The following is a 24,220-nucleotide window of genomic DNA, read 5'->3' as shown; positions in this document are numbered from 1 at the left end:
ATAATTAATTAATTTCTTTAGTTAGTTTACGACTAGAATGCTTAATTAGTTTGTAAAATGTTGGCTTCGTATTTTCAAGAGTCGGAAGTATTATTTGAGATTTAGTTCGTACGGAAATTATTATTATTATTATTATTTAGAATGCAACTCGTTTAGTAGAAATTTAAATACTCGAAATTATTAGATTTCGTTTACACACCAATTTTATTAAATTTGAATACAGTAAATAAGGTCATTAACATTTGTCGGTGTGTAAATTTATCGGAAAGTGTTTTTATATCATTAAATAATAAAGTTCCGCAACGATCGTCTCGACTATATTAAACAAAATCGCTAAAAACAGTAAATAAACTATAAAGTGGATTTGGAAGCTACTTGGTGCCCAAGTAACGAAACTTGGTGCCCAAGAAACGTTACTTGGTGACCAAGTAACCATTAGCAATAATCTAAATCAAGATTGAGAGTTAGTGTATGCATTGGACATGATTACAATTAAAAGAATTTTTATAAAATCCAAGAGTAAGATTTGTGCAAAGATTTTTGGCTAAGAAAATAATAGAGAGAAGAAAAGAATTAGCTTGAGAGAGTTTTGGGAAGTGGATCAAAGGAGGAAGGAGCAAAAGATTTTGGGAGCAAATTCCTTTAACAAAAGAAAAACAAGGTAATTATTTCGCTCCATGTTCATCATTATTAATATACTCATTTATTAAGGAAATAAGTTCATATTTTTGCATTTTCTGCTTGATCCCACCAGTGGTATTATTAATGCTATCGGTCTTGAAATTTGAGTTGTTTCACCGTATGTACATATATAATTGAGTTAATTAGTTTTCCCCAATTTTAAAGAAAAACTAGGGTTTATATGTCAAAATTAGGGGTTATATAAATAAATTGGGGCTTTGTAATTGGTTCTGAATTTGCTTGTGTTGTTGATTGTTTTGATGTGGCGGGGTTGGAATGGAGTGTGCGGAGCCTGGAATTTGACGGGGAGGAGGCGGAGCGCCGCCCGGCGATTCGCGCCGGCGACTGCCTCGGAGGGAAGAAGAAACGCAAGAGAGAGGGAGGGAGAGAAAGAGGTAGCGAGAGAGAGAGAGGGAGAGAGAGAGAGAGAGAGAGAGAGAGAAGGGATTGGTAGCGAGAGAGAGAGGTTGGTCGGGGGAGATGCTGCCGGAGTTCTCTCCGGCCGGCAGTAGTAGAGGATGGGCGAGGAAGGGAGAGATGAGGAAGATGAAGAAGGGGCAGTTTGGTAATTTGCTTGTAAACGGGTTCTGGTTATCACTATCAGTCTTCTGGGCAAGAAGTTGTTGTCGGATTGTAAAACAAGTTACATATTTGGATTCCTTGCGAGAAAATAGATGGAATAGGCTTTTGAATCGTTGAAAACGCATTAGAAATGAAGGAGATATTAGCGGTCAAAGTTTCACCATTAGAGTTGACTTCGAGGTGAGAGAAAGTGTTGGTGGGTGTGTTGGAGGAGACGATGATGTGTCAGTTTTTGATTGGCTAGAATATTGAAGGATAATATTTAATTAATTTGAGGGACTAAATGATGGAATTAGTAAAAGTGTAAAACATGAAAGTCTAAGTAAATAATATTTCGGATTTGATGGTGAAGCCTAATTTTGGGTTTGAGAGATATTAGATAAATTTATAATTTGGGTGATTTAATAAATAATAAATGAAATTCGGATTCGGATTGGTTTAATATTAAAAAAAGGTATTTATGAATTGAAGAAAGTTATGAGAAGGATAAGGATATAAGGATAATTAAGATGATTAATTATTATTATAATTTCTAAAAGAGCAAAGATTAACAAATAGAGAATAATATACGTTATAATAATTGGGGAATGTTAGAATGTTGATTATTAAAAAATAAGTATATGATTGAAAGAAAAAAAAAATATGAGATAAGAGTTGGAATAAAAAGAGACGTTGATAAGGCGTGAAACTATTGATTTGGAATAAAATACTAAGTTGTTTATTTTGTATATTAGAAGCAATTTACTCGGGAATCAAGCTGAGTATCAAACCCGGAATCAGGAATTGTATTTCAGAGGAGATCAGGCAAGTTCACTTAATCCTTCCTTTGATGTGCTCATGATGTGCAAATATTTGTCGAACGTGATTTCATTTGATATTTATATCTGTGTTTGAATCCCGATATTTTGACATGTATTGGAATATACGAGAAGATCGGAGAGAGACTGATACTAGAAGATTTGACATTCGTTCAGAATATTATTCAAACAGTTTTCTACATTACTGAGTCCACCTATTGTCCAGGATGACTCATTATTTTGTAAAATAAAAAATATCATCAATTTCCAAATCTTTAACCTATCACTCCCTTTTGAGATGATTACCCTATTTTGTAATCTTTATTTCGTTACAGAAGTTCATATTCGATATTTAATTCTAACCTTGCTCATATTTGAAAAGTCTTGTTCATATCTTTGAGTTATTATATCAATGCAAGAATGACTCAGTAGAATTTCTAAACCTTGATTATTCGCTAATATCGACATTTTAATTGTCGAGACCCCGAACTTTGATTCGTCTTTCTTACAAAGTTGTATGATTCTAATGTTTTCTTCAGATGATTGATTATTCTTTCGATATACTCTAAAGGGGATAATTTGCTTGATTATTGAGTTCCCCTCCTAGTTTCTTATTCTCGTTCAATCTGTTAAACTTCTATTCTTCTATTCGTACTGTGATTAATTGATTTTATACAAGGATCATTAACCATGTTCGGTTCTATGTTATTGTTCTTGGGATGTTGTGATCGGATTACCGTTTCTCCGTAATCCGGCTGAGAGATATTTAATTCTGAATTGTGAGGATGCATTCGTTCGCATTCTTGTGAGAAAGGGGAAGATTTATTCAATATGAAGTGAGCCAATTTGTACTCGGGGAATGAATTTCATAAACTGGTCAACACGAATGATTTGCATTCGTGGAAGAGTGGAAATATCTGTTGGCCCTACGTGTGGGACAACTTTAAGGGTTGAAAATGATAACCCTTATGCTAGCAAATAAATGGGGGAAACTGTGTGGCGCCATTCGAAAGTCGCGATCAGACTGCGAAGGTGACACGGGGTGGTATCTACTTAGTGGCGGTGATCGAGCCATATGGTGGAACCATCAAGGATGGAGACCAGTATTATTATTATTCTTTGATTTCTTGAGTTCAATATGTGATTATCTACAACTCTCATTTGGATCTGCTTAATTGTTATATCTGTTTAAATTCCCTTATATAATCTGTGATGTTTGCACTTGAACTGTGAACTTGCTGAGCATTCAAATGCTCATACTTGCAACTTTTTATTTCCTTTAAACAGTATAGACAGAGAATGGCACAAATGAGAAGGATAATCCGGAAGCATATAATAGCCAAGTCAAAGGCAAAACGTGAGGCTATGGCACACGAAGGGTGCGAAGACTTGTTCCCGTAACGAGGATGTTTGTGATAATAGAAATACTAGTTTGTACTCTTGAACTTATCCTTTTACTGATATGATGGACTGTGTGGAAGTGTAAGATTGACCCTGGACTTGTGGGGCGAGTTATGTAACGTGAGACAGGTATGCTAAAATAGTGTGTCGGCCTAGATCCGGGGTATACGGATCTGGGGGCGTTACAGATTTGGTATCAGAGCTATAGTTATATTCTTAGGACACGGGAACCCTAGGAATATAATGAGAGAGTAAGAGACGATAATACGAGATATAAGATATGTGTATATGATAGTTATACATCTACGAGTTTATGCAAGGGTATATACAAAATCCGGAAACCTTTGTGGGACATTAAACCCCATGGTTAAGATACATATACGTATATACAAGTATCTTTAAGATGAGAAACTTAAGGTGACATTGTTTGATTATCTGTGAAGATAATAGTAGCTAGTTCTCTTCGAGGACGCTCTTTTTACACCCTAACTCATAATACTCAGATTGTAATATGGGAAGTGCTCAAAGGAAATTAGGATTACTCATAGTAATTCAGAGAACACGACTATCAAATCATTGAGCCTCCACCATTTGAGATTATTGGTTAGGTAACCTACTAGTTACCTAGTATTTATTGCTATGTCAGGGGATAAACATCAATTTTACCTTATAATTTTCCGTCAGAAATAACTTCTGCACTATCATTGACTTCTCGGATATTTACACCCATATTCCATTCTTTCATTACCCATATCAGATGGTAGATATGATCAATGATTGTCGGATAGACTTAGACACTTTCAGCTGACTTTTCTAAAGGCTACTTCATTCACTTTTGATTCCATTGCAATGCCGAATCTTTATCAGTATTGATTCAAGTTCCATACCTTTATGAACACCACATCTATTGGCGAGATTCTTTTCCCATATTTTGCAAGTTCCGTTCAATATATATATTCAAATGCCAGGCCATGAGCTCGAATGTTACAGCCAGATATTTCTACCCCAAAAGACTGTTGTTCCCACCTCATGTTATATTAAGATACCGATTTTTCTATTACAAGGTTTCTTCTTTTCTAATTGGAAACCCTTTAAATTTAAATGCCAATTTCAGTTCCAATCTCCACATCAAACTCAACACCAGATTTTATTCTAACACCACTCAGTTCTAGTTTCTTCTTATGCTCCATATGTTGAGAGCGAGGCAGTGCCACACTCGGCACACTTTATATTTGTACAACCGTATGTGATGCTAGCAAAGTATTACCTTGAGTTTTAAGTTTTCATGACGAATTTGGGGATCCAAGAATTATATAATTTTATAATTGTTCAAGAGATCTCGGATTTCTGGCCCGGGAAATTATGATCAGGGAATCTATCAAATAGTTATTTATGTATTCAAGAGTCTTTGGATAGATATTCAATAGACTACTTTGACCAACTTCAGACATATATGAGTCACTTTTGTGGATCGAAAATCATTAAGATCTCGGTGTAAAGTTACATAGATATCCAGACACTAATGATTTGGATTTCTTTGGTATAATTTGATCTTTTGTAAGATAACATTTATAATTTACGAGGATCTCGGGTTCTATTTTTGTTCATAGTTTATGACTGTTGACATTGCACAATAGCGGGCATGAGAGCCTTGCATTTTCTTATTATAACAATGCAGATTCGAATATAAGATCTTTTGAGCAGATAGGGATGTAGGTAGACATCTTATTAATCATGGTTGAAGTGATATCTCAGTGATTATCAGAACAGGCGATGTCCTCGGATAATGATAGAATGGTATTCAAACTACGGGTGCATATGATGACGACTAGTGGGAATGGATGGTATTATTTTGAGATTATTTACATTACTTGATATGCATGATCTTTGTACTTATAGAACCACTGTATAAACCTTGATCATGATATCTTGTAGCACCTTTTTATTGGAAATCTTTCACATACCTAATTCTTTCTGAAACCGCTTTTACTTTTAAAACCAGCTATCTTTTGCTAATATATGTGAAACCTTGGGCATGTTGATATACTCCCTTGAACAATTACTAAACCTTAACTGTTTTTACCATCTAATATCTATTTCATGAGCAAAACTCTTGTTAAAATTCTATTAGACAATTTTGCACCAATATGTTGTCCTTTGCACTTCTACATGTCAAATAAACTTGTACACCATGTGATAGTAACCTATTTTATTCCTCCCTTGTAGAAACAAGATGAACTCTGAAATTGGTAAAACCAAGAATAGAGCTCTACCAGAGAATATTCCAGCCAATCCTGATCTGATATAAATGATCTTTGATCTCTTACTAAAACGTGATCCAAACCTACCAACCAATACCAACGGAGCATCAATCAACCAACCACCGAAATCATTTATTATATTCAAAAACTTTTAAGTGTGTACACCCCTGAGTTAAAGGAACCACATATCCTATTGAGGCTAGGACCTGGTTGAAAGAAATTTAAAAATGGCTTTTGAGATTGTGGGAGTTGAGGATGATAAGGAAAATTTTATCTGCAATATATATGTTAAACATGGAAGCTAATTATTGGTGGGATGCTAAAAAGGTCTAGAAAGGACTAGTGTCTTGACGTGGGAATGCTTTACAAAATTGTTCCTATGGAAACATTTTCCTAAATACCATGAGAATCACATAGCTCAGGTTCTTAAAACTCAAACAAGAGGAACGTATCTGTGGCTAATTGTGAATCCAAATTTACATAACTTGCGAGGTTCGTACAACATTATGTTGATACTAATAAAAAGAGAGCCCGACGTTCTCAACGAGTATCGAAACCCTGGATCCTGAACAGGGTAGCTATTTTGAACTTAGCAATTATGTGACTCTTGTTCAGAAGACTGCTATCGTGGAAAGCGGGAGTGAGCTATACAACTGTGAAAAGAATGGCAATAAATGGACGACACCACAGCCTGATCGTAGCCAAGGAAAGAAGATATGGGACTAGAATATAAAGAAACCTTTTATTAAAAGGCTATTCAACAAGTATAGGACTCTTCGAAACAAAAATCTGAGAATCAGATTTCGAGTAAGCCACGAAGGAAATCAAAGGTTCATGCCTCCACAAATTTCAAATCTTCTGCAAGGAGGACCACTGTTACCAGAACGCAAAACATGTTGGAAGAGGCATTCATTTCCGTGCTATCAGGAGTCTACCATTTGTTTTACCTACGAATATAAAGGATGTTATGTTTCAAAAAAAAAAAAAAAAGCTGATACTCGCTTCAACTATCAAAAGACGGGCCATATGGCCAGGGATGGTCGGGCACGACACAAAGAAAACACTATTCTGAAATTATAAACTCTTCCGGAAAGGAGCAACCCAACATCATATATCTTTAATATGACGCTGCAAGACGCCATAGTCAACAATGACATTTCTAGTTACGCTTATAATGCATTCTCTAGATGCATGCTTGTGTGTTGAATAATTTGGGCATTATCAAATTGTGTATTTTTTTGTAGATTTTGTTCAAAAGTTCAGAATTGATACAATACCTCTAGAATAACCCTTGAATGTGAAAATAGTGAATCAAGAAATGATTTTTATGGACCAAGTGTGTCCTAGTTTTGAAGTAACGATTCCAAAACAACTTTTCAAAGTGGATTTAATTCATTTTAAGTTAGGGGAGTTTGACGTGATATTTGGAATGGAATGTTAACGAGTTATGGCGCTCAGATTAATCGTGGGCGAAAGTGTCTAAGAGTTGATAATGAGAAGAGAGTGAATGTAAGAGGATAAAAGCACGATAAGATGTTTTGTTCATGATACAAGCTAAGAAATTGCTTCGGCAAGGATGTCAGGCCTATTTGGCGCACGTGATAGATACGGAGAAATAAATTCCTGAGATGGAAGAAACCTCAGTGGGAGATGAGTATGTGGATGTGTTTCTTGAAAATTTATCAGAATTACCCCAATTAGGGAGATTGAGTTCACTATAGACCTTGTGCCAGGTACCGCACTATATCAAAAGCTTCCTACAAAATGACACCAACATAAATAAAAGACTTGGCAACACAATTACAAGAATTATTAGAAAAAAAAATTGTCGTTAGGCCAAGTGTATCCTCATGGGGAGTTGCTGTATGGTTTGAAGAAAGATGGAAGTATGAGGTTGTGTATTGAGTTTAGGAAATTGGATAAGGGTGACAATTAAGAATAAGTATCCTTTACCAAGGATTAATGATTTGTTTGACAATTGAAAAGAGAGGCTCACTTTTCTAAGATTGATTTAAGATCCAGATATCATTGACTTAAAATTAAGCCAGAAGATGTGCCTAAGACAGCTTTTAGAACCAGATATGAACATTCTGAGTTCTTAGGGATGCCCTTTTGAATTAACCAAATATTGCACCTTCGACCTTATGAACATAATATATATTCAAGACATATTTGGATCAATTCATGATCGTTTTCATTGATGACATTTTAATTTACTCCAAGACACAAGAAGAACATGTGTAGCATTTAAGAATAGTCATGGAAATCTTGAGAAGAGAGAAGTTGTACGCAAAATTTTCAAAAACTGAGTTTTGGTTGGAGCAAGTACAAATTCTTGGACAAATAGTTTCTAAAGACGACATATCAGTAGAACCCGCAAAAGTCAAAACGGTATCAAATTAAGAAATACCTAGAACTCTAACTGAAGTCAGAAGTTTTCTTGATTAGCAGGTTATTATCAAAGAATCGTTCAAGATTTTTCAAAGATTACAACACCATTGACATGGTTAATCTAAAAAGAAGAAAAAATCTGAATGGATACCAAAGCACAGAGAAAATATTCAAGCATTAAAGAAGAGATTCATGATAGCTCCTATGTGACTTTACCAAATGAAAGTGGCAATTTATAAACTTCATTGATGTTTCTCCAAAAGTATAGGATGTGTATTAATGTAGCACGAAAAAGAAATTGTTTACGCTTTATGGCAACTAAAAGATTATAGACTGAGATATCTTATTTATGACTGGGAATTAGTCGCGATTATTTTCGCACTGAAGATATGTTGACATTAATTATAGAGCTAGAAGCATGAAATTTATACGGATCATAAGTGCTTGAAGTATTGTTTTACTCGGAAGGAATTAAATATAAGGCAAATGAGATGGTTAGAATTGATTAAGGACTATGATTGTATAATAAAACAGCTTGCAAGGGAGGCAAATATAGTTGCAGATGCGTTAAGTAGGAAGAAGAATTTGAATGTGTTAACAATGTTTGAGGAATTGAGAAAAGAATTGAAGAAATTAGGATTGGAACTTAAAGATTTGAGTCTAGAGAAAGAAAAGCTTCCTGAAATTTTGGTACAAATAGAATTGTTAAATATTAATAATAACATTTTGGAAGTGTCGGGGAAAAGTAATGGGCGATTCAAAGGAAAAAGTTGACAGGAGAGGAATGCTTTTGTCCAAGGATGAGGAAAGAATTAAGATATTTGCGAAAAGGATACAGATTTCCACAGTAACAGAATTCAAAAGTGAGATTTTGAGCAATGCACATGACCCGAGATATTTCATACACCTAGGAAGCACAAAGATGTTTCAAGACTTTAAGAGACACTAGTAGTGGCCAATTTTTAAAAGAGAAATTGAAGATTGAGTGAGTAAATGTTTAAAATGTCAAAAGATAAAAATAGAACAACGAAAACCCAGTGGATTATAACAACCCTTGGAAATCCCAAAGTGGAAGAGGGAATATATTACTCTGGATTTTAGTGGAAGATTACCACAAACACGGGAAAAAAAAAAAAATCCATGACTCTATTAGAATATCATAGATATACTCATGAAATCGGCTCATTTCTTACCATTCAGTAAAATGTACACAAGTAAGAAATAGACGAGTATGTACCTGAAAGAGATTGTGACTCGACATGGAACCCCAGTGCCAATAGCATCAGATATATATATATATATATATATATATATATATATATATATGCAAGATTTACTTCGAGATTCTACCGAACTTTTCAAGAATTTTCTAAGGATAAGTCGAATCAAAATGCTGCTAATTATTCCCAAACTGATGGATAGAGTGAAAGAACGATTTGAACAATTGAGGGGATGTTAAAAGTTTGTGTGTTAGATGGCAGAGGGAAGTTGGGATTATCATTTTCCCTTAAGTAGAATTCATTGATTAAAGAAAAAAGAAAAAAAAAAGTTATCATTCTAGTAATGGGTTGGCACCTTATGAAACAATATATGGTAGAAAATGTAGATCGCCTCTTTGTTGGGATTAAGTTGGAGAAAAGAAGATTCTAGGACCAGAACTAGTTTAACATACCGAATAATCAATTGAGAAGATACCAAAAAGATTAACTGCAGCTCAATATAGACTGAAGAAATATGCGGATTTAGAAAGAGAAGAGAAAGCGTTTGATGTAGGAGAAAAGTACTATTGCAAGTGTCACCATGGAAAGGAGTAGTGAGATTTGCGGGAAGAAACAAACTAAGTCCCCGATTTTCATTGGACCATTTGAGATTTTAAAGAAAGTTGGATTAGTATACCAACCAGGTTTACAACCTAACTTGCAACATTTACACGACGTGTTTCATATATCATTATTAAAGACTTATAACACATCTGCAACGTGATTAAACCTATGGAGAAAAGCCAGTAAAGATAGTAGATATGAAATTTCAAGAGCTAAGGACCAAGAAGGTTAAATTAGTCAAAGCTATCTGGAGAAACAGAGCAGTCGAGGAAACTATGTGGGAACTGGAAGAAGAAATGCGGAAGAATCATCCTTACTTATTTGACGACCCGTCATGATTCCGAGGTCGGAATGCTTTAAGGGGGAGAGACTGTAACGACCGCGAAATTTAAATATGTAAATTATATAATTAATTAATTTCTTTAGTTAGTTTACGACTAGAATGCTTAATTAGTTTGTAAAATGTTGGCTTCGTATTTTCAAGAGTCGGAAGTATTATTTGAGATTTAGTTCGTACGGAAATTATTATTATTATTATTATTTAAAATGCAACTCGTTTAGTAGAAATTTAAATACTCGAAATTATTAGATTTCGTTTACACACCAATTTTATTAAATTTGAATACAATAAATAAGGTCATTAATATTTGTCGGTGTGTAAATTTATCGGAAAGTGTTTTTATATCATTAAATAATAAAGTTCCGCAACGATCGTCTCGACTATATTAAACAAAATCGCTAAAAACAGTAAATAAACTATAAAGTGGATTTGGAAGCTACTTGGTGCCCAAGAAACGTTACTTGGTGACCAAGTAACCATTAGCAATAATCTAAATCAAGATTGAGAGTTAGTGTATGCATTGGACATGATTACAATTAAAAGAATTTTTATAAAATCCAAGAATAAGATTTGTGCAAAGATTTTTGGCTAAGAAAATAATAGAGAGAAGAAAAGAATTAGCTTGAGAGAGTTTTGGGAAGTGGATCAAAGGAGGAAGGAGCAAAAGATTTTGGGAGCAAATTCCTTTAACAAAAGAAAAACAAGGTAATTATTTCGCTCCATGTTCATCATTATTAATATACTCATTTATTAAGGAAATAAGTTCATATTTTTGCATTTTCTGCTTGATCCCACCAGTGGTATTATTAATGCTATCGGTCTTGAAATTTGAGTTGTTTCACCGTATGTACATATATAATTGAGTTAATTAGTTTTCCCCAATTTTAAAGAAAAACTAGGGTTTATATGTCAAAATTAGGGGTTATATAAATAAATTGGGGCTTTGTAATTGGTTCTGAATTTGCTTGTGTTGTTGATTGTTTTGATGTGGCGGGGTTGGAATGGAGTGTGCGGAGCCTGGAATTTGACGGGGAGGAGGCGGAGCGCCGCCCGGCGATTCGCGCCGGCGACTGCCTCGGAGGGAAGAAGAAACGCAAGAGAGAGGGAGGGAGAGAAAGAGGTAGCGAGAGAGAGAGAGGGAGAGAGAGAGAGAGAGAGAGAGAGAGAGAGAGAGAGAAGGGATTGGTAGCGAGAGAGAGAGGTTGGTCGGGGGAGATGCTGCCGGAGTTCTCTCCGGCCGGCAGTAGTAGAGGATGGGCGAGGAAGGGAGAGATGAGGAAGATGAAGAAGGGGCAGTTTGGTAATTTGCTTGTAAACGGGTTCTGGTTATCAGTCTTCTGGGCAAGAAGTTGTTGTCGGATTGTAAAACAAGTTACATATTTGGATTCCTTGCGAGAAAATAGATGGAATAGGCTTTTGAATCGTTGAAAACGCATTAGAAATGAAGGAGATATTAGCGGTCAAAGTTTCACCATTAGAGTTGACTTCGAGGTGAGAGAAAGTGTTGGTGGGTGTGTTGGAGGAGACGATGATGTGTCAGTTTTTGATTGGCTAGAATATTGAAGGATAATATTTAATTAATTTGAGGGACTAAATGATGGAATTAGTAAAAGTGTAAAACATGAAAGTCTAAGTAAATAATATTTCGGATTTGATGGTGAAGCCTAATTTTGGGTTTGAGAGATATTAGATAAATTTATAATTTGGGTGATTTAATAAATAATAAATGAAATTCGGATTCGGATTGGTTTAATATTAAAAAAAGGTATTTATGAATTGAAGAAAGTTATGAGAAGGATAAGGATATAAGGATAATTAAGATGATTAATTATTATTATAATTTCTAAAAGAGCAAAGATTAACAAATAGAGAATAATATACGTTATAATAATTGGGGAATGTTAGAATGTTGATTATTAAAAAATAAGTATATGATTGAAAGGAAAAAAAAAATATGAGATAAGAGTTGGAATAAAAAGAGACGTTGATAAGGCGTGAAACTATTGATTTGGAATAAAATACTAAGTTGTTTATTTTGTATATTAGAAGCAATTTACTCGGGAATCAAGCTGAGTATCAAACCCGGAATCAGGAATTGTATTTCAGAGGAGATCAGGCAAGTTCACTTAATCCTTCCTTTGATGTGCTCATGATGTGCAAATATTTGTCGAACGTGATTTCATTTGATATTTATATCTGTGTTTGAATCCCGATATTTTGACATGTATTGGAATATACGAGAAGATCGGGGAGAGACTGATACTAGAAGATTTGACATTCGTTCAGAATATTATTCAAACAGTTTTCTACATTACTGAGTCCACCTATTGTCCAGGATGACTCATTATTTTGTAAAATCAAAAATATCATCAATTTCCAAATCTTTAACCTATCACTCCCTTTTGAGATGATTACCCTATTTTGTAATCTTTATTTCGTTACAGAAGTTCATATTCGATATTTAATTCTAACCTTGCTCATATTCGAAAAGTCTTGTTCATATCTTTGAGTTATTATATCAATGCAAGAATGACTCAGTAGAATTTCTAAACCTTGATTATTCGCTAATATCGACATTTTAATTGTCGAGACCCCGAACTTTGATTCGTCTTTCTTACAAAGTTGTATGATTCCAATGTTTTCTTCAGATGATTGATTATTCTTTCGATATACTCTAAAGGGGATAATTTGCTTGATTATTGAGTTCCCCTCCTAGTTTCTTATTCTCGTTCAATCTGTTAAACTTCTATTCTTCTATTCGTACTGTGATTAATTGATTTTATACAAGGATCATTAACCATGTTCGGTTCTATGTTATTGTTCTTGGGATGTTGTGATCGGATTACCGTTTCTCCGTAATTCGGCCGAGAGATATTTAATTCTGAATTGTGAGGATGCATTCGTTCGCATTCTTGTGAGAAAGGGGAAGATTTATTCAATATGAAGTGAGCCAATTTGTACTCGGGGAATGAATTTCATAAACTGGTCAACACGAATGATTTGCATTCGTGGAAGAGTGGAAATATCTGTTGGCCCTATGTGTGGGACAACTTTAAGGGTTGAAAATGATAACCCTTATGCTAGCAAATAAATGGGGGAAACTGTGTGGCGCCATTCGAAAGTCGCGATCAGACTGCGAAGGTGACACGGGGTGGTATCTACTTAGTGGCGGTGATCGAGCCATATGGTGGAACCATCAAGGATGGAGACCAGTATTATTATTATTCTTTGATTTCTTGAGTTCAATATGTGATTATTCAACAACTCTCATTTGGATCTGCTTAATTGTTATATCTGTTTAAATTCCCTTATATAATCTGTGATGTTTGCACTTGAACTGTGAACTTGCTGAGCATTCAAATGCTCATACTTGCAACTCTTTATTTCCTTTAAACAGTATAGACAGAGAATGGCACAAATGAGAAGGATAATCCGGAAGCATATAACAGCCAAGTCAAAGGCAAAACGTGAGGCTATGGCACACGAAGGGTGCGAAGACTTGTTCCCGTAACGAGGATGTTTGTGATAATAGAAATACTAGTTTGTACTCTTGAACTTATCCTTTTACTGATATGATGGACTGTGTGGAAGTGTAAGATTGACCCTGGACTTGTGGGGCGAGTTATGTAACGTGAGACATGTATGCTAAAATAGTGTGACGGCCTAGATCCGGGGTATACGGATCTGGGGGCGTTACAAATACTTTACTGCAAACAATTTTATTTTTATTTGTAGGTTTTATGCACCAAAATAATAAGACTTCAGGAAAATTATGTGTTGAACTTCTTCTCATATTCTTCTTATACATAGTGTTTTCTTAATAATTTTATAATCTCAAAAGCCTAAACCATTTCACACGTAAAGAAGATCTGAACAAGTTGGCTTCACCGGCAAAAAGTTTTTATTATACATATTACTAAATCTGATTTAATTTATAAAAGTTGTAAAATGAATGGAGTAGAATGGTAGACGAGTCTTTCAGAATTCCACAGTTGGTTTTCTGATTTATACAAGTTTAAAATTTAATTTCTGAGGACAATAGTATAGTGGATATCAATTCTCAAGAAGACGTCAACTCTTTTTATCATCCATGGCCACCTTGTGCTACCAGTTAGGGCGGCTATATTTCTTGTTTTCTACTTTACAATTTACACAGAAGAGGTTCACAAGGATTGACTTGAGGTATAGTGACATGCAAGGTCTTCTTTATTGTTGATCATCATGTTGCTTATATATATTCAACTGCATTCTCCAGTAGAAAATATGAACTTTGCATGCATACATCGAAGCTGGCGATGGGTGCTAAAAAAATTTACTATTCAATGTTTCTATTACTTTCCATATGTTTCTTCATCAATTTTTATACTTCTTTTGGAGCTGATAGCATATCAGCTAATCACTCTCTCTCTGGCAACCAAACCATTGTCTCCTCGGGCGGAAAGTACGAACTTGGTTTCTTTAAACCTGGTAAGTCTTCCAAGTACTACATTGGCATCTGGTTCAAAGAGATTTCTGAGCAAACTGTAGTTTGGGTTGCAAACAGGGAAAAGCCTGTGAGCAATAAGCATTCTTCAGAGCTGAAAGTTGTAGATGGTAACTTGGTGCTTTTCGACGAGAGGCAAACACAAGTTTGGTCCACAGAGACAAATTCTGCTTTTCCTAGTCCAGTGGCGGTACTTCTTGACGATGGAAACTTTGTTTTGAGAAACGGGTCAAGTTCAACACTATGGCAGAGCTTGGATTACCCATCTCATACCTGGTTGCCGGGTAGTAAGATTTCATATGATAAACGTACAAACAAGACGAAAACTCTTACTTCATGGAAGAATTCAGAAGACCCTGCTCCTGGATTTTACACATTGGAAGTTGATCCTATTAACAATCAAGGTGTGATTATGTGGAACAGGTCTAAGCTGATATGGAGGAGTGGACCTTGGGATGGACAGGCATTTGGTTTAGTGCCTGATATGCACCATAATTCTTACTCTCTATTTAATTTTTCCTATGTGTCCAATGAAAATGAGACTTCTTTCTCCTATTATGTAATACAAACTCCATCATTTGTGTCCAGAACCATCATAGATTATTCTGGGCAGTTCCAGCTATTCTCATGGTTAGGGGAAACCAATGAGTGGAGTTTGATTTGGGCTGTGCCAAAACAACAGTGTGAAGTTAGTGATGTTTGTGGGGCATATGGCATATGTAACCAACTTGCTTTACCTCCCTGTAATTGTTTGCCTGGCTTTAAGAGTAGGTTTGAGAGAAGTTGGGGTTTGGGAGATTACTCTGGCGGTTGTGTCCGAAGCCTCAGATTGGAGTGTGGTGAAACAAATACATCCAATGGCGGAAAAGATATGTTTGGCAAGTATTCTAATGTCAAGTTGCCTAACAATTCTCAATCTGTGTCGTCTGTTGGGAGTGCGAGAGGCTGCAAATCCATCTGTTGGAGCAATTGTGCTTGCGGTGCTTATGCTTACCACGATGGTACCTGTTTTACTTGGAATAAAGACATCTATAATATGCAACAGCTGTCGAAAGACGATACTAGTGGGAAGGACATCTTTATAAGACTCAGCCCATTAGAGTTCTCTGAAAGGAGTAGGAAGGTTGTTTATTGGGCTGTTGGAGGGTCGTGTGCAGCTATGGTAATAATCTTTTTAGGAGTTAGTTTTCTTATTGGAAGAAAGAAATTAAGTCAAGTGAAGGAGGGAGCTAAAGCTGTAGAAGGTACATTGGTGGCTTATGGTTACAAAGATATAAAAAGTGCCACAAAGAATTTCTCAGAAAGACTCGGTGGAGGAGGTTTTGGATCTGTATTCAAAGGAATATTGCCGGACTCAACAGTGATCGCCGTGAAGAAGTTGAAAGGCATCAGCCAAGGAGAGAAGCAATTCCGCAATGAAGTCAGCACCATTGGAAACATTCAACATGTAAATCTTGTGCATCTTCGTGGTTTCTGTTCTCAAGGCAACGAGAAGTTGTTGGTGTATGAGTATATGTCCAAGGGCTCATTGGATTCTCATATTTTTAAAGCAGAGAAGGGGAAAAGTATATTGTCCTGGAAAACAAGGTATGCCATTTCACTGGGGATAGCAAAAGGGTTGGTTTATCTGCATGAGAAATGCATTGACTGCATCATACATTGCGATATCAAGCCTGAAAACATACTTCTGGATGATTTTATGTGTCCCAAAGTTGCAGATTTTGGTCTTGCAAAGTTGGTGGGGCATGATTTTAGCAGGGTTTTGACAACCATGAGAGGGACTAGAGGGTATCTTGCACCAGAATGGATATCAGGGGCAGCGATAACATCAAAAGCAGATGTGTACAGTTATGGAATGATGTTGTTTGAGTTTGTGTCGGGTAGGAGAAATATGGAGCAAACTAGAGATGGTAAAGTTGACTTCTTTCCTGCAAGAGCTGCAAAGGTGATGATAGATGGAGGCGACATCCTTGGCATACTGGACCCTAATTTAGATGGCTCTGCTGATGCAGAACAAGTAACCAGGATATGTAAAATAGCTTGCTGGTGCATCCAAGAGGATGAAAATGTCAGGCCATCAATGAGTAAGATAGTTCAAATCCTTGAAGGTGTAATGGAGTTGAACCTACCTCCAGATCTACGAAGTCTTCAACTGTTCATGGATATGGAGAACGAGGAGAATATTGTTTTCTATACTAATAGCCTATCCTCCTCGAACTCACAAGAGCTAGAGATCCTTCATACATGACCTTCTTCACATTCGAAGTGCTAAGTGAAGATGCAGATACTGTATTCCGTCTGTAAAGGCTATTTAGCTCAAGTGTTATTTCTGCTCATTATACCTGTCGCATCAATGTTATTAAGTGTTTCTCTAAAAAAATATATAATAACTCATACTTGCATGAGATTTGAGTTTGTTACTGTCATGATTTAATCCTTCTTGTTCCCCAGTTACCGTCAAAGACTCAGATTTACGGCCATCCAAGCTGCCCATCACTTTCCCCGACTCCTGGTATATATATATCTATTCGCTTTTAGTTTGTTCATTAAATTTTAGTTTAGGCAGCACGTCAGTATACTTTCCGAGCTTATTAACTGGTTCACCATCCTTTGTTTCAGTTAGTTCAGTGGAATTGCTTTCCAGTCTTTAGCTAGTAACTTCTTTGCCAAGTGCATCATATCTGTATGACTATATTTGTTTCAGCAAATAGTTTGTATTCGAATTGGAATTTGACTTAAGTGCAATCCATCTGACATTAGTTCCTGCAAATCGTCAGTATCAGTAACACGCACTTGCGTTATACTCTGTAGCCAAAACTCAACTATTTATCTGAATGATATTTATTTGGTTTAGAAGTTTACCCTCGTTGCAACAATTTTTGTGCCTTGGGACGTTATATTATGATCTTTTATTTTTCATGGGGAGTCCTAGAGATTTACAAAAACTTGCTACTCGAATACTCGATCAATGAGACTTATTTTGGCCTTGAATTTTATCACGGACTTTGTTGGATCCAGGTCAGTCCGGAGGTTTTTAGGAAAATGCAAGGCCTGGTAGGATTTGAATTCTGTATGTCTTTTCATGAGCTTTTTCTTTTCATAGTTTTAAGTATCAAATCCTTGAAAAATATATTTCTGCTCAGGAACGTGAAGACACCTGCTGGAACCGGTCCCTGGTATAGATTAGAGTTTTTACTACAGATAAACTTTGGTCTCCATCCAGTATTAGAGTACTATGTAAAACCTTCAAAGATTATTGAAGCTAATGTCACAATCGAGTCCTACTAGCTGCACTCCGTCTTATTGATGAACATGTTTATCTATTGTAGACCGTAGGAGAAGAGGTTTAGCTTGCCATAAGAAGGATGAAAGTAGAGAAACTTAAGATGATGTATTCACAAACCGATGATTTCCAATGTTACAATAAGGTCTCTTATATAGAGATCCTTCAGTGATTACAGTATTACAATAATCGTTTTGTACATGAATTATTTCCGGGTGCCATCTTTTCCAACTTTTCCAGATTCCTCTGGTCTCCATTTCTTTCAAAGCTGCCATAAACCCTTGTCATGTCTTCTGTCCTTTATATCTATTTAAGATTTTCTTGTCTGATTGCCATATCTTCTTGTCTGATATCCTGCCAATTTAAATTTTTTTTTTTTTGAGTCCTATTAGCTGCACTCCGTCTGTAGGTTGTTTCAATCATCCCGTCTGTCCTGAGGAAGACATTATCATTGAGATCGACTCTCTGGGAACTTTTACTATACATCTCTAGGTTACTGAAAATCAAGGGTATTATGACCACTTAAATATGCAACTTTCTGTCTTGCGATACTCATTCTGTTTCTCATTCTTCGGAGAAAGATCATTATATGTAGCATGCATATCATATCTAAATACATACAATTAGTTCTGAAGAGTGTATTAGCAACTACATTGTTGGTTTATAGGGATATTGATACTTTGTTTTCCTAATCTCAGATATTATTATACTTAATCAGGTTTTAGATTATATGTAGCCACACTGTTAATTTACATGTTAAAATATTTTAACATGTAAACTAACAGTGTTGCTTATCCTTTGTTGATCCAGAACACATACTACCTTATGAGCTTATACTTGAACGAAAAAGAACAGTGTTGATTGTATATACTGACTAGTGCCTTTGAAATAAGCGTCGAAGCATCTATTATAATTGTCTACTCTGAAGTCCTAGTTTGTATTTGAATTCAAATACATCTAGATTTTAGTTGAGGATGATAATATGAAGTGAAGGAAGAAGACTTTATAACTGCCCTCATGGTCCACCCCCACCATAAAAAGCTACTGCCGTGTGCTTGGGTAAAGAAGGCTAACTTACTACTCTCAATCAGGACCGATTCCATTGCAATTTCTATCGCGGAATCAGATTTCAATTCTTCATTTCATAGGAAGGAAGCCATGAAAACTGAATAGATTTCTAGAAACAAAAACTTGACCATGTTGCTTGTATAAATAGAGTCTGCAGTCCGCAGCAAATTGAGATAACCTTTCATGCACATACCAAAGGTAGCTATGGGTGCTAAAGAAAGTCGCATTTTCAAGCTAATACCACTTTTCTTATATTTCTTCATCAATATTCATCTCTGCTTTGGAGCTGATAGCATATCAGCTAGTCAGTCCCTCTCTGGCGACAAAACCATTGTCTCTTCTGGTGGAAATTATGAGCTTGGTTTCTTTAAGCCAGGTAAATCTTCCAAGTACTACATCGGCATCTGGTTCAAAAAGGTTTCTGAGCAAACTGTCGTTTGGGTTGCAAACAGGGAAAAACCAGTAAAGAATAAATATTCTTCAGAGCTGAAAATTGTGGATGGTAACTTGGTGCTCTTCGACGAGATGCAAGCACAAGTTTGGTCCACGGAGACAAATGCTACTTTTTCCAGTCTGGTGGCAGTGCTTCTTGATGATGGAAACTTGGTTTTGAGAAATGGGCCAAGTTCAACGCTGTGGCAAAGCTTGGATTACCCTTCTGATACATGGTTACCAGGGAGCAAGATTTCATATGATAAACGTACAAACAAGACGAAAACTCTTACTTCATGGAAGAATTCAGAAGATCCTGCTCCTGGATTGTATACATTGGAAGTTGACCCAATTAACAATCAAGGTGTGATTATGTGGAACAGGTCTAAGCTGATATAGTATAGTGGATATTGGGATGGGCAGATATGGAGTAGAGTACCTGAGATGTACCCAAATTCTTATGCCTTGTTTAATTTTAGCTATGTTTCCAACAAAAATGAGACTTCTTTCTCATATTCTTCTATACGTACTCTCTCGTTCATATCTAGACTTGTCATAGACAATTCCGGGCAAATCAAACTACTCTCATGGTTAGACAAAACCAATAAGTGGAGTTTCATTTGGTCTGAGCCGAAACAACAATGTGAAGTCAGTAATGTTTGTGGGGCGTATGGCATTTGTAATCAACTCTCTTTACCTTTCTGTAACTGCCTGCCTGCTTTCAGGAGTAGGTTTGAGAGAAGTTGGAATTTGGGAGATTACTCTGGAGGTTGTGTCCGGGATATCGAGTTGGATTGTGGTAAAACAAACACATCCAATGGTGGAAAAGACATGTTTGGCAAGTATTCTTACGTTAAGTTGCCCAACAATTCTCAATCTGTGCCGTTTGTTAGCAGTGCAAAAGGGTGTAAATCCATCTGTCGGAGCAGCTGTTCTTGCAGTGCTTATGCTTACCACGACAGTGCCTGTTTTACTTGGAGCGGAGCCCTCTTTAATATGCAACAACTATCAAAAGACAATGCTGATGGGAAGGTAATCTATATTAGACTCAGTTCTTTGGAGTTCTCTCAAAAAAGTAGGAGGGTTGTTTATGGCGTTGCTGGAGGCTCATCTATGGTTGTGTTAACAATCCTTGTAGGATTTATTTTGGCCCGAAAATTTAAAAGAGGGTCAGAGAGGGCTGTAGAAGGCACATTGGTGGCATTTGGTTACAAGGATATACTAAGTGCCACAAAGAATTTCTCAGAAAGGTTGGGTGGAGGAGGCTTTGGATCTGTTTTTAAGGGAACAATGCCTGATTCTACTGTCATAGCGGTGAAGAAGTTGGAAGGCCTCAGCCAAGGAGAAAAGCAATTCCGAAATGAAGTCAGCACCATAGGAAACATTCAGCATGTAAATCTTGTGCATCTTCGTGGTTTCTGTTCTCAAGGTAATGAGAAACTGTTAGTATATGAGTACATGTCCAAGGGCTCATTAGATTCTCATATTTTCAAAGCAGATACAAGTTCAAGCATACTGTCCTGGAAAACAAGGTATGAAATTGCTTTGGGGATCGCGAAAGGGTTGGTTTATCTTCATGAGAAATGCGTAGACTGCATCATACATTGTGATGTAAAACCTGAAAACATACTTCTAAACGACGACATGTGTCCCAAAATTGCAGATTTCGGTCTGGCAAAGCTGGTTGGGCGTGATTTCAGTAGGGTTTTGACAACCATGAGAGGGACCAGAGGATATCTTGCACCAGAATGGATATCAGGAGCCGCGATAACAACCAAAGCAGATGTCTATAGTTATGGAATGATGCTGTTTGAGTTTGTCTCGGGGAGGCGCAATATGGAGCAAACCAGAGATGGGATAGTTAATTTCTTTCCTGCAAGAGCTGCTAATGTGACAGTAGATGGAGGCGAAATCCTTAACATACTGGACCCCAATTTGAATTTTATTGCTGATGTAGAAGAAGTAACAAAGATATGTAGAGTAGCTTGTTGGTGCATCCAAGATGATGAGAATTTAAGGCCATCAATGAGTCAGATAGTTCAAATTCTTGAAGGAGTTTTGGAGGTGAATCTGCCTCCAGATCCACGAAGTTTTCAACTCTTTTTGGACATGAAGAATGAGGAAGATATTGTTTTCTTTACGGGCAAGTTACCCTCCCTAGGTGTGCTAATACAGAGTGATCCTTCATGGACCTCCTCTCTGTCCATGAACAGAGGCTAGGGAGACGATCCGCATTGCATGGATTGTTGTACTCAATTCACTATGATTTCATTGTAAGAGAGTGTCCAAGAGTATTTCATTATATAAAATTTGAAAAAGGTCTGTAAAGGGTATAGTATGATGTTAATATATGAATTTATTTTCACAATATAGTTAGTTTATTAAAATATTATATGCTTTTTTCATTTTAAAAAATAATTCATTTGATTTTTTGACACGTATTTCTAATTTATTTGACTGTATAGTGAAAAATTATTATTTTGAAAAGAACTTCTTTTTTGAGTTAAAATATATGATTAATTTTATTATTAAAAATGAAATTTTAAAAATAATAATTTTAATTATTCGATCAAAAGACATAAATCAAAAAACCAAGCTCTTTATATTTTAAAAAGGGGAAGTAATCAGCTTTCATCGATACCGTACTAATTTATTTTCAAGATATACCTCCAAAACTTAATGTCATATTAAAAATCGCTTATACTAGAGAATTCTTTTACTCATGATATCGGATATGCCACCTCATAACAGACTATATTTTCTTGAACATAGAATTGAGTCAGAATTCATCTATCTCTACCCTCCATACTTGGGGAACTTCGTGTTATTTAATTCTGGCCGATGCACATGCTAATGGCATTAAATTTAAAAATTAAAAAAAAAAATAAAGTTATTGTCTCCTTCAAGTTGCTCCATGCTAATGGCATCAAACTTTAAAAATTAGAAAGGTCAGAAACCAGTGTGTCCTATCAATTTGTCTCCCGGACAAGCAAAAGCGGTAAAAAAGAAATTGTCAATCCCACTAGTATAACTTATATTACAAAAACTCAGGTTTTTGATTTTCTAAAAATGTATTATTAATTTCCAAGATCCAGCTTATTATTAAAAAAAATAAAGTCTTGGGCATGATGCAATTGCTAAAACTATTATTTGTTCTAAATATTTTTGCTAAATGTGGTGCAGATTTGACCTGCCGATGCCCCTTCACCGCTTCCAATTAGTTTCCAAAAACAGGCATACGGTTTTCTTTTTAAGAAAACAGCACTTGTATTGCTTAAATATGGTTTTTTCGACTAATAACATGTGTTACATCTACTTTCATATTTACAGTAATCTTTTCTATTTTTTTCCCCTTTAATTTCTATAAAACCGGTTAGATGAAGCGTAAATGCTAAATATATATTTAAGAGAATTCTAAATACCTAAAAATATTTTTTACTACAGGGTCTTCAGTGAGCTGTAAGAACGTTGAGGCATGAGGGTTCTAAATATGAATTTTTTTATTCAAAAAATCTAGTTAATAAAAATCGAATAATTTATATATATTCTTATTAATTTCTCATTATTGAAAAAGGTTTCGGTTGTTTGTCATCATTTTGTGAAGAACCGGCTCACAAATTACTGGTAGTTATAAACACATTACTGCCGATTATTCGGTATATAATGATTTTTGAATCATTTGCCGGATCATTTTATTGTATTGTAGATACACACATGCAAATTAGTGCTCAGAATCCTATATTTCTATAGCAAGTCTCGGTTCGCCTAGAGAGGAGTTTGAGAAGCTACTCTCAATGAAAATGATAAGGAATTGTCCGAATATTTATAAAATGTAAACAGTGACGGTAAATTTGGGTAATTTGATGCAAGGCTTGATCATTAACACGTGTCTTCTAAAAAATTATGTAAAATTCTAATAGATAATAATTATAGACATAAAGTTTTTTTAATAGAAATATTAAAAATTTTAAAAACAGTAATTATAGACATAAAGTCATTTATGAAAATAGTACCAAACAAAACCTCGTTTTTCTCCTTAGAAGAAAAAAACATTTTTCTATGACATAATTCTGTGGGCACACATCTAATAAATTGAGTTCGTTTGATATTCGTGAGCAGTATTGTGTGTCGTAAGAAACAACAATATAATCAAAATTAATCAAAATTAATTAGATTAATCAGAAATTGTTCGAATAATTAATCAAATAATATAGAATTTGATCAGTTTGGCGAATAATAAATAATTGATGATTAAGATCACAATTAATCATAATTTTGAGAATAATTATAAGAGAAAACACTTATTTTAGACGGTAGGAAAATTATTGACCCGTATACTCGGCGTGGAAGAATTTGTAAGAACACTTGCTGCAAGTCAACCAAACGGGCTAGTATGAACAGATTAAAGAAACAGTATGAAACCAGAATTTGGGTTCACACGCAACTAATACATGTGTGAAGAAAAGAAATTATTAAGTCAGTCGTGATTATTACTACTTGAGGGCTGAGGCATTGCCTCAGATGTCCACGCTAGATCACTCTCGTTAAATTAAACAAAGAATATGTATTACTCGAATAAGGATATTAAATTTTAAGATTTAGGTTATTGAAATTAGCAGTTGGATTATGGTTTTGATCTAATAGTCACAGAAGAAGTGAAGTTTCTATCTCACCCTCC

General features: G+C 35.5%; 3 protein-coding genes across 3 annotated transcripts; all 3 read left to right on the top strand.

Annotated features, from left to right (window-relative positions):
- Positions 1 to 188: 188 nt before the first annotated feature.
- Positions 189 to 17,185, top strand: LOC108227363 (G-type lectin S-receptor-like serine/threonine-protein kinase At2g19130). Its single transcript, XM_017402465.2, has 5 exons — positions 189 to 661; positions 1,998 to 2,067; positions 3,348 to 10,981; positions 12,323 to 12,392; positions 13,674 to 17,185. Exon 5 carries the CDS (start codon positions 14,551 to 14,553, stop codon positions 17,005 to 17,007), a length of 2,457 nt encoding a protein of 818 aa, XP_017257954.1. The 5' UTR covers positions 189 to 661; positions 1,998 to 2,067; positions 3,348 to 10,981; positions 12,323 to 12,392; positions 13,674 to 14,550; the 3' UTR covers positions 17,008 to 17,185.
- A 2,129-nt stretch (positions 17,186 to 19,314) lies between these two features.
- LOC135147262 (G-type lectin S-receptor-like serine/threonine-protein kinase At2g19130) lies at positions 19,315 to 19,941 on the top strand. The gene has a single exon (XM_064080169.1). The coding sequence runs from the start codon at positions 19,315 to 19,317 to the stop codon at positions 19,939 to 19,941; it is 627 nt and encodes a 208-aa protein (XP_063936239.1).
- Positions 19,840 to 21,867, top strand: LOC108226209 (G-type lectin S-receptor-like serine/threonine-protein kinase At2g19130). Its single transcript, XM_064079321.1, has one exon. The coding sequence runs from the start codon at positions 19,987 to 19,989 to the stop codon at positions 21,760 to 21,762; it is 1,776 nt and encodes a 591-aa protein (XP_063935391.1). The 5' UTR covers positions 19,840 to 19,986; the 3' UTR covers positions 21,763 to 21,867.
- Positions 21,868 to 24,220: the final 2,353 nt, after the last annotated feature.

This window comes from Daucus carota, chromosome 6 (genome assembly GCF_001625215.2).
Source record: "Daucus carota subsp. sativus chromosome 6, DH1 v3.0, whole genome shotgun sequence".
NCBI classification, from domain to species: Eukaryota; Viridiplantae; Streptophyta; class Magnoliopsida; order Apiales; family Apiaceae; genus Daucus; species Daucus carota.
The sequence above is the reverse complement of the archived record's forward strand: the minus strand, read 5'-3'. Positions and strand labels throughout refer to the sequence as shown.